The sequence below is a fragment of the Gopherus evgoodei genome, chromosome 6 (genome assembly GCF_007399415.2).
Source record: "Gopherus evgoodei ecotype Sinaloan lineage chromosome 6, rGopEvg1_v1.p, whole genome shotgun sequence".
Classification (NCBI taxonomy): domain Eukaryota; kingdom Metazoa; phylum Chordata; order Testudines; family Testudinidae; genus Gopherus; species Gopherus evgoodei.
In genome coordinates, this window is record NC_044327.1 from 121,635,225 (window position 1) to 121,651,958 (window position 16,734).

The window sequence follows — 16,734 nt, forward strand, 5'->3', positions numbered from 1 at the left end:
TGTCAGAGGGTGGGGGTGTGGATAGGGGTTGGGGCAGTCAGGACAGGGAGCAAGGGGAATTGGATAGGTGGTGGGGTCCCCAGGGGACAGTTGGGGCAGGGTTCCCAGGAGGGGGAGGTCAGGGGACAGGGAGCAGGCGGGGGTTCGAGGTTCTGAGGGGGGTAGTCAGGGGGCAGGAAGTGGGAGGGGGCGGATACGGGGTAGGGGCCAGGCTGTTTGGGGAGGCACAGTCTTCCCTACCCGGCCCGCCATACAGTTTAGGAACCTGATGTGCCCCTGAGGCCAAAAAGTTTACTCACCCATGACTTAGCTGAACAGTTGGCCAAGCAATCATTCATCATTTGGTCCATTCCTGTGTGGCTTCAGGAAGGATACTATCAGTGACCTAAACTTATTGAAACATTTTGTCTCTTCAGATTGTAAATTCTACAGGGCAGGGAGTGTTGTACCTGGATTTGTAAAGGGCTATGTAAACTTACATGTTTTATTAGAGCTAACAGTAAATATGTGGCATAATTACAGTTACTTCACTTAAGATGAGCATGGGTTACCTGGACAATTGACTTACCCCACAAAAATACCATTTTCCCAAACTGATTTTCTGTACAGTCCATGCTATTGTTCAAACTACATCTCTACCCCGATATGACACAAATTCAGATATAGCACGGTAAAGCAGCGCTCCGGGGGGCAGTGCTGTGCACTCCGGCGGATCAAAGCAAGTTCGATATAACACGGTTCCACCTATAAGGCAGTAAGATTTTTTGGCTCCTGAGGACAGCGTTCTATCTGAGTAGAGGTGTCTATAAAATATTTAACCCAGGCAGACGTTTTCCAAGCCTTCCCTTTTTTTCACTCTTCGGTTTCCCTTTGTTCCTCATTCTCTAGACAGACTTCCCACTTGCAGCTTCCCTCCCTCCGTGATCATCCTCACCCAGCCCACACACAGAGATCCTTGCATAAAATCTACAAATCTTGCTTTGCCTAGTACATTTCCTGTGGCTTCCTCTGTCTCTCGCAACACGCGTTTTTCATAGTTGGTATCTATTCTGTAAATCTGAAAAAAATATTCTGAGGCAGATGTGGTGCACACCACACAGACACTTAACTGAACCACGTCAGATAGACTCTCTGTCAGCAGCAAAAAGAGAAATGATGCAAATATTGCTAGTGGAACCAAAGAGAGAGGAACACGATGGCCTCCCCAGAAAGAACTGAAGTACCATTTTCAGGGATATAATCTGGTATCCTAAAACTGCAGATGAGAAATGTCCTTCCAGAAATTATGGAAAACCAGACACCTCCTAAGCACATAGTCATCTTTTACATCTCAGGGAATGGGTACAAAGTACAGCTGTTGCATCACTTTGATTGGTCAGCTATTAGTTTGGCACAAATTGAGACTGTTGGGATAAAGCCCTGGAAAAGACCTCTTAGGTTTTTCTGAGCTGTTTAGCTGGTGGTCTTGTACAGATGAAATCTTTAACACCTTGTATATTGGCATATTTGTGGGGAACTGATATGTTATAAGAACAGATAAGCCTCTATTTCATTCCAGTACATTAATTAGCCATGTAAGGATACATTTTCATTGTGATGCATGTAACATTAGCAGTAAGGCTTCACTATCATGCTGAATCTTTAGCTAATTCTTTTTGCTAGTTTTGATGAATTGCTAATGCAGAGTCTGATCACACAGCTGCTCCCCACTCAGCACTCCTATTAGCAGAACCAATATCAAGCCCGTAATTTGACAATATGCCACAGGGCTGCTAAATGAAACTAAGGGTACAATTTTCAAAAGCACCTATGTCCCATATTCAAACTGATTTAAGAGTTTCAATTTCCCTGAAAGTCAACCGGAGTTTGGCTGCTAAGTGCCTAAGTCTCTTTTTAAAATGGGACTTAGGTTAATGTTTTCAAAAGCACCTAAATGACTTAGGAGCCTGCATCTCTTGCAGTTTCTCTCTAGAAACGATATACAGATACAATATTTGAGAAACGGAAGTGTCTCCAATGTCATGTAAGTAACCCATACTTTGATACTCTGCCTTTCCTCTGTTACTGCCCCAGTCCATTTGACTGGGCCAGCTTTTCATCCAAAGCAATATGTAGGCTACCATGAGACCACTTATACCAATCTACTCAGTCTTAGACCAGTTCCATCTGCCATTGCCTTTATGTTTTGTTTCTAAATGGAGATCATCCACTGGCCTGACATTGAGTCCTAAATCATAACTTCTTTTTTTTTAAATGTACTGAGGAGGTATTAAGTATCAGAGGGTAGCCGTGTTAGTCTGGATCTGTAAAAGCAGCAAAGAATCCTGTGGCACCTTATAGACTAACAGACGTTTTGGAGCATGAGCTTTCGTGGGTGAATACCCACTTCCTCAGATGCATGATTTCATGCATCTGAGGAAGTGGGTATTCACCCACGAAAGCTCATGCTCCAAAACGTCTGTTAGTCTATAAGGTGCCACAGGATTCTTTGCTTCTTGAGGAGGTATTGAATTTTAAATGGCATTAGCCCCTCTGGAGCAATGCCGGGGAAGTCAGCTACTCGTGATGCTGTCTTTCTCATTTTTAGATGCAGGAGAAAAATCTCGTTGAACTTTTGTGGTAGCAAAGTTATTGCAGTTTATTTCTACATCTGTTCATTTGGATTTCCTGTGGTTTTTCATCGAGTCGTATGATAGCTCAGACAGTCTGTAGCTCCTGGTCTGTCTAGTTATACCGCTGCTCCAACCAGTGGTAGGTTGATTCATCTGAGCTGATAAACTTGCTGTCTGCATTGAAGGCTGCAGTTGAAATCCTAGCATTGACCTTTAAAATTCAAAGCAACTGAATGTCTTTAGGATTGTTTCTGTTTTAAACTAGCTTGGGTTTATTGGATTGTCTTTGCTTAATGTGGTAGTGGCTACCTACAAATGCACAGAATGCACAGACTTATTTAGGGCAGGACAGCAAGTTCAAAGACTGATAGCAAAGGGGAAGGTGAATAATAATTGTTGTGTGTTCTACAGGCTTTCTCTTAGTCGAAGGGTGTAGCTGTTAGCCAGCTGAGAAAAAGCACAAGTGAATAGAGCTCAGGAGAAAGAACTAGGTACTAGTTTGTCCCTGGACGAGATTTTCAAAAGTTATTAGTGATTTTGGATGCATCCATTTTTGGGTGCAAAAACTGAAGTGTCCTAGTCTCAGCACCAGATTTTCAGAAAGCACCAAGCATCCACCCTCTGAAAATCAGGACACTTTGAAGTAATTCATCTTGAGTATCCAGAAATTGAACCATGCAGAATCAACAGCCATTTTTTAAAAATCTTGGCTTCCATGTTTGTTTTTCCGGTATTCAGTCAAATTAAACAGAACATAGAAGAAAATAGTTTCCCAGATAGTCTGAATAGCAGTATGTGGAATTTTGCTGACTATCGTACAAAGCTCTCTGTGTGTCTGTCGTTATGTTAGTGAATTTGTTTTTCTCGTGAGTGTTCTCACTTGTGACATGAGGTAGTTTTACAGCTTTCCTGGAATGCTGGTTTAGTACTGTCTCTCAGACCTATACTCCACTTGTCAAAGGATCCAGTTCATCCGTTTGGAAGTAGTACGTGTAAAAATAAATTGCACACGGTTGCAGACTGTACTTTGAACTACAGTATGTCAAAATTGTTAAACATTTATATCAACTGTCTGACCTTTTAGGGGATACTTAATCCCTGCTGTCATTTTAAACTGTTCTTAAATCAATCTAGTGAGTCAGGAGCAGCTCGTGTAAGAGAAGGCTTTACCTTAATATTTACCATAAATGTTCGATAAACAACCCCGACTTTTTTAAATGGAGCAATACAGGATTATTTTTCTTTCTTAAATATAAATATAAAAAGATGCTAGAATGGTAAATCTGGAGATTGGAGACCTTTGTTATCCACAGAACTAGGACAACATGGACAGTCCCCACCCTGGCCCTCCAGCATGCCTCAGGATTGAACTGGAGGGGGCCTCCATTAGGAACAAGATGGCTCAGTCTCCACACATGTTCAGTTCTTGGCCTCTTTGTTGAAACTGCCAGAAAGAGTGTCAGTTATGATAGCTTTCTGTGCATGATGTGGATACCTTTTCACATTAGGCCACCAATTAGTTTGACGCAGTCCACTAAACAGCCATGGATAATTATACTTCCCTTACGGAGGCCGGATTTGAATTAGTGAGCTAGAAGTGAAAAGCTTCATATCTCATCATCAACCCAGTGAGCCATCCAGTGTCCACTGCTTAGGTATTTAATCAAAGTTTGGTTACAGCTGTCATTACTTATACTCATTTTATGAAGACATAATGAAAATTGCATGCCGTAACTACAAACCATAGAGACACTGACAAAAAACATAGATATCTAAAAATCTCATCATTGACATCTAAATTTTCAAGCCAAACCTGAAAAGTTTTCAAGAAAAAAGTTCAGCATGACAATGAGACAAATGTGATTGCAATGGGTTATAATTCTAATCCTTAAATGGGTTATTTAATTGCTATAGTAGTCACAGTTGATGACAGCACTGATCAGTTTGAAGAAAGTCTTGATGAGAAGATCAACACAAGACAGCTATTGGCAGAAAAATTTAACACAATCAGGAATATTCTACACTTTCCTTTCAACTGAAAGAAAGTGGTACAGGGAAAGCTGAACATCTCAGGCATTGCTGTTGATATATCTTAAGCCATGACTTGGGGAGGGGGGGGAATATTGATATAGTTTTGTTTACCTCAGTAGAAGCATTTATAATATTTTCTGTTCTTATCCTTTCATTCCAAAGGCTCCCAAACCACTTTAATAACATACATACTCAACACTGAAGCCCAACCATCTCTGGCATGGCAGATGGCAGCCATTTAAGGAGTTGTCTATATTAGGAAATTTAATCATGCTTTAAATATGAGTTTTAAGCATTGAGTTAGCTGATGCAAAACTGAACATGATTTGGCCTTGTCTACACTGCCCACAAAATCAAGAAATAATTAGGGGGAGTGGAGAGAATCAGCAGGATGGAAATTTGGAGGAAGGTAATCCTTAGGATGAGAGATCAACATACCAGAAGAATCCTTGAGACACAGGATGCCAGGGATAAAGTAGATGAGGAAGACTTGAGAATTTGGATGTCAAGAGGGAAGGCAACACGGGATTGGTAAAAAAGTGAGGGGTGCTAATGGGCAAGAGATTAAGGGGGTAGTAGGACATGGAGGAGGCCAGTAGGTTTTGGGAGTGGGTGGGGAAGGGGTAACACTTCAGGGAACTGAGGATGGCATGAAAATTGGGGATACCAACTGAGAGTGAAGGAATTCCCAGGAATCCTGAGGGTAGAAAGGAAAAGAGAAGTGCCAGGAAGACTGTAGTAAAGAAGAGGAATGGGGGATGCCAGTAGTTGAAAGGAAACCTTGGGGAGCATCAAGGGAGGATGAAGAGGGGATGTGAGGCAGATGCCAGGTCAATGTGAAGTTCACCAAGAAAGCTCATGGGGGGATATCTATGGGAAGACATGAAAATAGGCACAGCAGAGGTTGTAAGCAAGCAGAACGTGGGTTGGGGATGATGGATGAAAGACAGAGCATTTGGAATTGAGGAAGGGGAGAGTGAAGTGGGAAAAGAAACACTGGGAAGAAGAAGTCTGGAATGCTTAGCTGAAGGAAGAAGAAAATTTTGGGTTAGCACAGACTGAAAGGATGTAGTAAGGAGGAGAGATTTCTGGGGCCTAGTGATGGCATTGGACAAAGTAGAAAGTGGATAATAAGTGGAGGAAACAGGAAGGAGAGGAGAGAGACGAGGATGAGAGATGAAAAGATTTGGACTGAACAGACTGGGAGGAGTAGAAGAGATTGGGGAGATTTAAGAGGAGATTGTTGGGGAGAGGAGGTGGAGGGAATGAGATTGGCCTGAGGCTGTGGGAGGGATTTGAGGAGGAAGCTGCTCTGCCACAGATTTCCTGAGTGAGCAAGTCACATAGGCCATGTCTACACTACAAAATTTTGTCAACATTTGTTACGTTGGCTTACAGCCATCGCAGTTTTTATATTGCTTGTGTGTGTACGCACTACGCACCTTGTTTCAGCAGTGTGCGTCCACCAGGAGCAATTGTATCAACACAGAGTACAGAGTACCGTGGGGAAGTAGCCCACTGTGCAACTCGCCACCATCCAGCTCAGAGTGTTTTGGGAAGTTCTTGCAATGCCTCAAGGGATCGAAACAGGTCACTCGGGGTGACTGGGAGTGTGAGGTCAACTTTACATAAGGTAGTATTCTCCATCCCATAATTTCAGCTAAGTCCCGTAATATTTCGCACCTCTTTTCAAAATCCCTGCAAAACTGCGTGTCCCTTCTCACTGTCTGCCATCTGTGACAGAAGCATAGAGCCTGCACGGCTCTGGACTATTGTCATGGGCGTCACAAGCACAAGGTGCCTGATCCTGCAGTATTTGCAGAGCTGCAAGAGGTGCTGTAGGAAACATGACAATTCCTTGGAGGCTAGATTGCTGGGGGACATAGAAAGAAACAATTCAAGATTGTTGATGGCCCTCACAGAGCAGCTGGAGATGGTGGAGTACTGGTTCTGGGTCTGAGAAACAAGCACTGACTGGTGGGATAGCAATATCATGCAAGTTTGGGATGACAATCAGTGGCTGCAGAACTTTCGGATACACAAGACACATTCCTGGACTGTGTGCCAGACTCACTCCAGCACAGGAACACCAAAATGAGAGCTTTAGTGACAGTTGAGAAGCAAGTGACGATTACACTGTGGAAACTTGCAATACCAGGTTGCTACCGGTCAGCTGGGATTCAATTTGGAGTCAGGAAATCCATTGCAGAGGCCATTATCATGCAAGTGTGCAGGGCCTTTAATTGCCTCCTGCTATGCAGGACTGAGACTCGCAGCAGCGTGGAGGACATAGTGGAGGGATTTGCAGCAAAGGGCTTACCGAACTGCAATGAGGCGATAGATGGCATTCATATCCCTATTTTAGCACCAGACACTTTGTCACAGAGTACATCAACAGAAACAGCCGTGGATCAGCGGGAATGCTTTACTGACATCAATGTGGGCTGGTCAGGAAGGGTGATTTACACACGCATCTTTAAGAGCTCAAGACTGTTCAGAAAGCTGCAAGCAAGGACTTTCTTTCCTGACCAGCAGATTACCACTGAGGATGTTGAAATGCTAATAGTCACCCTGGGAGATCCAGCCTACCCCTAGCTCCCATGGTTCATAAGCCATACGCTGGCCACCTTGACAGCACCAAGGAGCCCTTCAACTCCTGGCTCAGCAGGTGCAGAATGACAGTTGAATGTGCCTTTGGTCATTTGAGGAGTCGCTGGCATTGTTTACTACAAGACTGGACCTCACTGAAAAAAAATATCCCAGTGGTTATAACTACCTGCTGTGTCCTGCATAATATCTGTGAAGCAAAGAGGAAAAGTTTCTACCGGGATGGAGGTGGAGCAGCTGTCTATCTGAATTTGAATTATTAGAAGTATTCAGCAAGGAGCTATAAGGCTCAGGGAGGCTTTGAAAGACCATTTTAACAGTGAGCCAGAGTAGTGTGTGTTGCTATAGTATGCTATACCTGGCCTTGCTCCTTTGCAGCTAGGTATGAATCTTTTAGTGCTGTATAACATTGTTAATGCACTATTAATGTTGTGTGTGAATGATGTTATGGGTGCTGTTACAAAATGAAGTAACCGGAAATTGATGGGTGTCAGACCTGCTCAGCACCAGGCAGCATATGTTGTGAACTAGTAAAAATGAATTTTGTTCCAAAAAATAAAACTTTATTCTGTAATAAAATTTTATTCTGTAACCTGATTTAAATGTTTTTTTAAACTTAATAAATTAATGAAACATAACTTATAAATGGGAAGGAACACACATTTCCATTTCAGGTACACATACACTAACTGTGGCTTTCACAGGTAAGTATATGTGAAATGTCCCCCGCGGTGGAGTGGTAAGGGTAATGCATGAACTTCTGCTACCACATGGAACGTTTGGGCAGGGGGGAAGCATAGGGAGATCCTGATATAGAGGTCCTGCAGAGGGAAGCAAGCATGGGACTGTTGAACCTATCGCTCTACCAGAGTCTGCAGCATCTCAATTTGTTGGCTGAGAAGTGCAGTCATCTCCTACTGCATGTCCCTCTCTTTTTCCAGTATCTTTCTCCTCTCCACTCTATCCTCCTCCATCCTATCTGAATGAGTGATCTTCCAGGGCCTAGTCTAATTCTCTGATGCAGCACTGGCTTTCAGGATCTCCTGGAACATGTCATCCCAAGTCCTCTTCTTTCTCCTCCTTATCTGACTCTGGCGTTCCATGGATGTGGAGAGAGAGACCAGAAGGCCCCAGTGGCAGCGGCTGCAGATACAACATGCAGAGGTACCATTATCAGGAGGAAATCGAAACTTAGGATACTGAACTCACTCCCTTGAGCCCCACAAATTATGAGTACTAGTCTTGCTTCTCTTTGGGAGTGATACATCACAGAGCCAGTCATAGCACCAGTCATGGTGAGAGGGTGGGGGTGCGGAAATGGAAGACTTGCTCACAGGCATGAATATATTTGTATAGGGCAGTGGAACTGAAAACTGGCACCGTTTTCCACAGGCCATGGTGATGTTAGATGATATCTCGCTCCTGATAACAGGCTGCTTGTGTCCCGATGCCACCTGGGCCCATATGCTGCTTTCCTGTGTACTGCAGTAGTGCCTGCTGGAGTAACTGCTGAGTGACATGGGAAAGTGTTACCTGAAATTGGGCCAGCAAGTAAGCTTAGGGATTACTAATGACCCACCAGAGTTTGGCAGAGAGCAGCATGTTATATTATATTGATAGCTAAGCTCAAGGGGAGGGGGTTACATTCACACTCGCATACTCACACTCCCAGGACAGGCATGGCACTAGAGATGTCAGGATCCTTCAAGGTAAGTGTCCCATAGCACAGCGATAGGAGTAAGTCTTCCCGAGGTACAAAGGAATGCAACGCAGCAAGCCACTGGCCAGCTGGTCCAGGCGAAGGGCCTTCACAGGAGGTACAAGCTTGTGAGTGCACTCCTGAGCACATGGCCCCTTCCCCTTTTAAGGACCTGCTCCTCGTGGCCTGCGACTAGACATGACTTGGCTGCCTCTGGTTGGTCACATCCCACCTCACACAGTGTCCATGCATTGGGTGTGTGAGTGCTGCCTAATTAGAGTCCCAGACACCTTGTCTACGGGGGAGCTCCTCTGATCTTCCAGCTGTTCAACCAGCCCATTCATCCCACAGGCATTCCAGGAGGGAGGGGGAAGGAGAAAGCCACTTCACAGGTATTCAGAGAGGGAGAGGAGACAAGGGGGTGGGGGGGAGTGTAACAGACCTTTTGAGCATGCAGGTTATACATAGCATACAGATCACTGGTGCTCCTACAACATCCATCACAGAGGAAGAAACAAAGCAGCTCTTCCCAGAGACCTTCGGCAGAGGATTGCAGAGTACCTCCATGAAAGTTTCCTCGAGATCTCTATGGAGGATTCACGGAACATTCCAGTGCACATAAACTAACTGCTCCATGCGGCTCCCTCTGCCTAACTCTAGAGGGGAATGAAAAGCAGATCGCACCGCCACCTCTCTTGGTTGTTTCACTGCCTCTTCTACCACAAGTAAAAAAGGGCAAATCAGCAGATGTGTTCAGCTGCTTCGTGGGTTCCATCTCTGTAATTTCAAAGCAAAATGCATACTTACCAGAGGTTCCTTTCCCTACATCAGGTTTACCTATGCTCAACTGCTGGGCCTGGCTGGACTGCAGTGGGCTCAAAAACATGTCCTGGCTCATTGTGCAGCTGGATTTCCTGGTCTTGTCTCCCAAGCCCCTCCTCCTCTTCCACCTCTTCTCATTGCTGTTTGCAGCAGGGGGCGTGAGACTCATGGCACTTTGCAGTGGTGGTGCGGTCTCCACCAAGGATGGCATGCAGCTCTTTGCAAAGGTGGCAGGTCTGTGGCTCCTCACCAGATGAGTTATTGGCCTCCGTGGCCGCCTGGTACATCTGCCACAGCTCTTTGGCTTTCACAGGGCCCTGCTGCTGGTCCCTGTTGTAGCCCTTCTCCTGCATCCTCCAAGCAATCTGCTCATAGATATCCACCATTCTATGGCCAAATCAGAGCTGTGCCTGCACAGCCTCTTCTCCCCAGAGGCATAGGAGATGCAATACATCTTGTCTACTCCAGGCAGCAGCACATCTGGAGCATGTAGCCGGCATGATCAGCTGGGTGGTTGCACTGAACAGTAGAGAGAGCTGCTAGGTGTGCTTGCCAAGCTGGACAACCAGGAAAAGGAGTTCCAAAAATGCACAGAGTTTTAAAGAGGAGGGGCAGCTTCCTGTATACCTGACCCCTGGGCCACGGAGTTCACAACAATACCAGAGCGGTCAGCATGGGACATTACAGGACAGCTCCTGCAGGCCAGTAATAGTCAACATATGTAACACAGTGTCTACCCTGACGCTCCATCAACCTAATTACATCAACCCTGACTCTACACGCTCGAGGAAGTGGTGTTATTAAGTTGGTCCAGCAGGGCACTTACATCGGTGTGAGTTAAATTTAAGTGTAGAAACATTCACTGCTAGGTTGATGTAAGCTGCCTTGTGTTGACCTAACCATGTAGTGTAGACCAGGCCTTAGTCTCTCTGTGGCTCGATTCCCCATCTGCAAAATGGGGATAATACTGTCCAGCTAACAGGGGTATTGGGGAGAAAACTATGCCAGAGACTGTGGGGCACTCGAGTACTCCATATTGGGGACCATATAAGTACCGAAGATACTGTATCTTAGGCCTTATCTATACTAAGATCAGAACTGAACAGTGTTTAGGATTGTAGCTCTCTCCATCCTGATCCCACTGAGAGCAGAGCCATAGTGTGCCAGTCTCGAAGAGGGTGTCAGCACATTCTGACAAAGTGCAGCACACAGCGAGGTGGGATTGGCATTGCTTTGAATATACTAAACCTGACACATTATACAAGCCCAAGGGTATGGCTCTGAGTGGAGCTCTGGGAGGGCTGTTCACTTTTCTGTCCATCTACAAAATGTTCCTAATACAACACGCTTCAAGCCAAAGTCCGGACTAATTTGTGGCTTGTTGGGATCACAGTATAGGATGGCACTGCTTGCATCAAACTACTATATGACATTTACTATATGACAACACAGGGAAATATCTGAAATCATGATTTCCATGTTTTTGTTGCTCCCTAGAGCACAAATAAACAAGATGAATACATGTAAATAACCCTGAAAGCCAAGTGACCAAGAGAACTCCATTCAGTAGAGAGAAATTCCGGTGGGAAGAGACTGTTGGACCAACACGAGGAAGCACTGACAGTCTGAGCTAGAGAAAGGTGATAAGGTTCCCTTCATTATTAATGAGCAAAGAAGCTTCTAAGCCATTGCCATACTTGTTCTAATCGTGTTGCACCATGGCAGTTTATTCTTAGCCTTAGCCACATCCTTATAAATAATGAAATGGGCCCTGTTTTATATTACCCCAATGATTACAGTAATGTGGCTTTTATCTGCATCCTTGCAAGGCTGTTGACACAAGCAACATTTAGAAGCAGATAAAATGAATGAATTGCACAATATAAAAATAGGGTCGGCTCTTCCAAAAAAAAAACAAAACACCGATGCCTATTGATAGTCTGCTAATAGCTGCCTTGTTAGGAACTGTATATGCTGGCTTTTGGGTGGGCTGACTTCCTGTGCTGTACATTACACTATAGGAGAGAAAAGAGACTGGAGACTGTGGACACAGACTAACTGAGGACAGGCTGCATGGCACATCCATGCTATGTTAATTCTGGAAAGTGTTTTACCCACAGATGGTACAGCAGAGCCCCAGACATTGTGGAAATGATTGCATGCAGTGTAGTTGTAACTATGTTGGTCCCAGGATATTAGAGAGACAAGGTGGGTGAGATAATACACCTCTACCTTGATATAACACACGACCCAATATAACATGAATTCGGATATAACGTGGTAAAGTAGTGCTCCGGGGGGGCAGGGCTGTGCACTCCGGTGGATCAAAACAAGTTCAATATAACGCAGTTTCACCTATAACACGGTAAGATTTTTTGGCTCCCGAGGACAGCGTTATATCGGGGTAGAGGTGTATCTTTTAGTGGATCAACTTCTGTTGGTGAGAGAAACAAGCTTTCAAGCCACACACAGGTCGTCTTCAAGTCTAGGAAAGGTAGTCAAAGCATCACTCTGCCTTGAATGGTCCCTTACAATATGTCCTAACTACTTACGCTAAATGATCTGTTCCACCTTGCATTTACTGTGACCCTGAGTACCTGTCCCAGACCTGAAGAAGACCTGAGTATGCCTCAAAAGCTTTCTCTCACCAGCAGAAGTTAGTCCAATAACAGATATTACCTCACCTATCTTGTCTCTCTAATTGTGGAAATGATACAGTTTGGCCAGTAATCTGGGGGAGGAGGAGTTATCGATGTGTAAGGATAACACGGTAATAAGGCACTCAGATGGGAATAGTATGAGAACTTAGATTATAGAATGGAATACATGTTTAATGCATTTCAGCTGTAGGCCTCAAATGGCTTTACAAACAATTTAATTAAGCCTCACAGCAGCCCTGTAAAGCATCTCTCGCTAAAGATGGGGAAACTGAGGCACAGGAAATTAATGACTTGCCCAAAGCCATAAAGTGAGTTAGTGGCAAAGCTAGGAATAGTGTCCAGGAGTCCAGGCACCCAGCCCCTGTAATCTAATCACGCTTCTTTCCTCAGACCATACTTCCTGGAAGGAGAGAGCTAGCTTCTGTACTGGAGACATCTGTGTATAGAACAGTCGTTAAAAATTGGAGAAATGTCAGTTTATCAGAACATTCCTGAAATCAAATCATAAAGTGTCATACACATTCCTGAGGCCTGTCAAAATGAGTCTCATCCCAAGTTGCTGTGGACCATTATAGCATCATGCATTTTTGTATTGACTGAAATAGCCAGGTCTCCATGTGCATGGACAGCAGTGTTGACGGGGGGCTTCTGTGTCTTACAGTTTTCCTTTTCACAGCTTTTCATGTTTATAAGGTTCCATTTGCTTAGCATTAGTTAATGGCCCATCTCATGTGTGACTCTTGGAGATCTACTGAGCAGCCAGAGCGAGGTGTGTAACCAGCAGCAAAGGGCTTAATACAGCACGTGTCAATGTAGCATACATTTAAAAGGGAAACTCTGCTGGTCTCTTTATCCTCCTTGTTCAATGTATTTTCCTTTCAGGTCTGATGGTTCAGTTCCCTTAGAGCTCTTTTTATCACCACACCTTACTTGAGCTCTGATGCAGTCTCCCAGTTTCCAAACTGATGCAAACCCTCACTCAACAGACTTTTGTTTCTTGTTGCAGAAATTCCCAGAACTAAAGTTTAAGTATGTGGAGGAGGAGCAGCCTGAAGAATTCTTCATCCCCTATGTCTGGTCTCTGGTGTACAATTCTGCTGTGGCCCTGTACTGGAACCCACAGGACATCCAGCTTTTTACTATGGACTCTGGCTGAGGGAGAGCCAGCTCTGCTCTGTCTTATTACAGGCGAAGAAACTCAAAACTGCGTGTGAATATGTGACCCCTCCCAGCGTGCACCTCTAAACCCCAAGCTTAGTGAGAATGAAGCTTGCTACTATTGTACAGAGCGACTTTGACATTTTGGTACCAGACTGCAGCAGACACACTAGGAGCAGATTGTGGTGTGGGAGAGAAACTGGCAAGCTTGGTTGGAAACTTTTATTTCTATTTCATAAAACCTAGAGCTTATCCAAGGAAAATGAGGCCTTAGACATGCAGTGTGATGTTACCACCACCAAGAAAACTGATAGCTTTTAAAGCTGAAACAGGGAAAAGAGAAAATAGAGGGTGTTAGTTGATTTGGAAGTGGCATTTATATTCTTATTACCTTTGACTTCTTTGAGTCAAAGTCTTTGAACACAACCATTTTCTACAATGGACTTTTCATCTCACCAGTACCATGTCTCCTCTCATGGCCCTTTATTTTGGTGACATTGTAATGTCTACAGTCTCTAAAATATCCATATTAATGCCATCTGAGTGAACTAGGCCGCATTTTAATCAAATGATGTTTCTAGACAGAGAGGATACTGTGGTATGTGGGGGAGGGTTTTCAACTGGGAGACTTTTCTTTTGAAGAGCTATCAAAACACTTTTGATGGTTTAATACTCTTTGTGGGGCTTGAATCACTAGCTTCCAAAGGAAAGTCCCTCACAGACTCACATTATGGTACTTGTGCACAAAAGCTTTTCCTGGAAATTGACCACATAAACAAATCTCCAGAGAAAAGTGTTTAAGTTTATAAAAGTAGAGCTATACCACATAAAAAGTTTGTGCACTTTCAGCAGCGTCTGATGGGAATCCCTGGTGAAGCTTTATATTTAAAATCCCCTTTTTGCTGCTAAAGGGATTATAGCAGAGGTGTGGATTTAACAGAATGTGGAACGCTTCAAAATGAATGTTTTTGATGTATTCTTTTCTAGTGTATCTAGTGTAATGAAAACAATTAAAATACTCTCTCTGCAGGTAGAAAGCCAAAAGAAATAGGTGGACATTATTTTAGCAGAGTGTCTTTTCCCCCCCTGCATATCAAGGATCTGTTTGTCTCTGGGACAAGCTCCTGACAGTGTTCACTTCCACATGCTCACAGAAATTCCTGCTACACCTTGGGCTGCTTGGCGGAAGTCTCTGTCACTAAATCAAGTGTACTGCATGCCAAAATATAAAGATAAGGGAGTTTGTTCTTACACATATATGGCAAATCCCTCAATACACTGCCTGACCCAGCATGTTCTGATTACGGACTCGGAGGATAGTGCACATTCGCTTTCTCACACAATCCTCTGAGTGGCTTTAAACAGAGTTTCCTGTGCTCGTTTTTGTTTTGGTGAAGAAGCTGGCATTGTCCTTTTTTTTTTTTACCTGCTTGTTTGGAAGCAAAGTCCTTTTGGACAAATGGAACTGCTGGGTTTTCAAAAAACTCTTTTCCCTATGTAATTAAAACTGTACAAAGAGCCGTGCATAGCATAGGCATTCCTAGTGCTTTCGAGCAGCGGGAGTTTTGGGAAGAGGCAACATGAAGACAGGAGTTGCGACTCTTTTGAGTGTAAAATATAGGAAACAATTGAACTGTGACTGAAGATATGGGTGTTTGTGCTACATTTTGGGGTGGTTTGTTTTTTTTACCTCTCTGAACAAAAGTCGAAGGGGAATGAAGGCTTCTGTGTTTGTTGTAGTGATTTGTAATTTTACCTTTAAATAAAGGACTAGAGTGTTTGTGAGCCAGGAGAGGTGCACAGCCCTTAGAACGGTCATTCTAACGGTGCACTTTGAAACTGCGGATTCTGAGACTAACTGGATGGTTCAGTTCTTCAAGTGACTTAACCACACTGAGAGTCTGGTCTTGCCAAGTAAAGCGCATCCTCCAACCCCAGTGATTTCAGTGTAGCTGGGGACATCCAGGACCTCCCGGTTATTGGCTGGTGTGTCAACTTTTGAGATAATCCGATTTTCTTTAAAAGAACTTTGTATAAGCATAAAGCAGCAATCTGATATAGACAGGTCAGACAAGACACTGAGTCAGTGGATGAAGGAGTCACGTAATAATTTCAGTGTGTCCTCAGAATGACATTGCATTAACGTAAACGAGAAGCGTGCTGGTTCCAATGCCATCCTTTTCTTGTGCAGTTAATTTAAATGCAGTGCGTATGGAGCCAGCAGGTCTGTAACAGCGGGAGCCAGAATCCAGAGTTGAAGCAGTAGAGCAGGCCAAGGTTTATAGTGGAATCCGTCCTAGTATGATTGATTCTTTCAAGTTTCCGAACATTATACAGGTATAGAAATGTCTTGGAATCTGCAGTCTGTTGCATTCACAAATACTCCATTTTCCTTCTGATCTGTAAAGTATCACCTGAGGGATCCTTTTCGTTATTTTTGTGTGAAAGTTTTATTATGTAGTAATAAAAAAAAAACAAAAAACTAAACACAGACTGTTGTTCTATTTGTTTTGCATAGTAACTACATACTGCATGTAACACTTGGCCCCAGAGGGTTTGGATTTTCTTTTGAGACTTAACATGCATGCGGTTTTATAACATTATCAGTGGTTTCCAATACAGAGAACTAGAGTTAATTTTACTAAATAGGAGATCATTTAAATCCTGCATTTAATATGAGAAATTAAATTGTGGTTATTCTTTCCTATTGCTCCTGGACACACAGTTTCAATAGATGACCTCTCCCCTCCTTGCTGTCTTTTTACCAGAATCTCAAGCCATATCTACACTACAGAGTTAAGTCGACTTAAGTTTTGTCAAAGATCATAAGTTGCATTAGTAACATCGGTGGAGCACGTCCACACAACACTCCTTGTGTCAGCCGAGGGTGTCCACAGTCATTGCTCTTGCAAGGACAGAGAGAGTGTTGCATCGTGGCTAGCTATCTCACTGTGCGACTGGTCCCCCTTTGCCACTGGGAGCTCTGGGAACGGTGGGATCGCCGCCAAGGTTGGTGTGCTGCTTCTTATAAAAGTGGCATGTCTTCATCGCTGCATCAGAGTGCCAGTTGGCCTCCCTTGCCTTCTGGTACACCTGCATCAGCTCCTTGACTTTACCATGACACTGCTGTGTGCCCCTTTCATGC

General features: G+C 44.0%; 1 protein-coding gene across 4 annotated transcripts in view; it reads left to right on the plus strand.

Annotated features, from left to right (window-relative positions):
* The window catches only part of DYM (dymeclin), a 349,716-nt gene extending 333,646 nt beyond the window's left edge, over positions 1–16,070 (plus strand). For all 4 annotated transcript variants that reach the window (XM_030565834.1, XM_030565831.1, XM_030565830.1 and 1 more), the window contains one exon: positions 13,438–16,070. In XM_030565834.1, the coding sequence (XP_030421694.1) occupies positions 13,438–13,587 (150 nt within the window). In that variant the 3' untranslated portion in view covers positions 13,588–16,070. The remainder of the gene's footprint in view (positions 1–13,437) is intronic.
* The last annotated feature ends 664 nt before the right edge of the window (positions 16,071–16,734 follow it).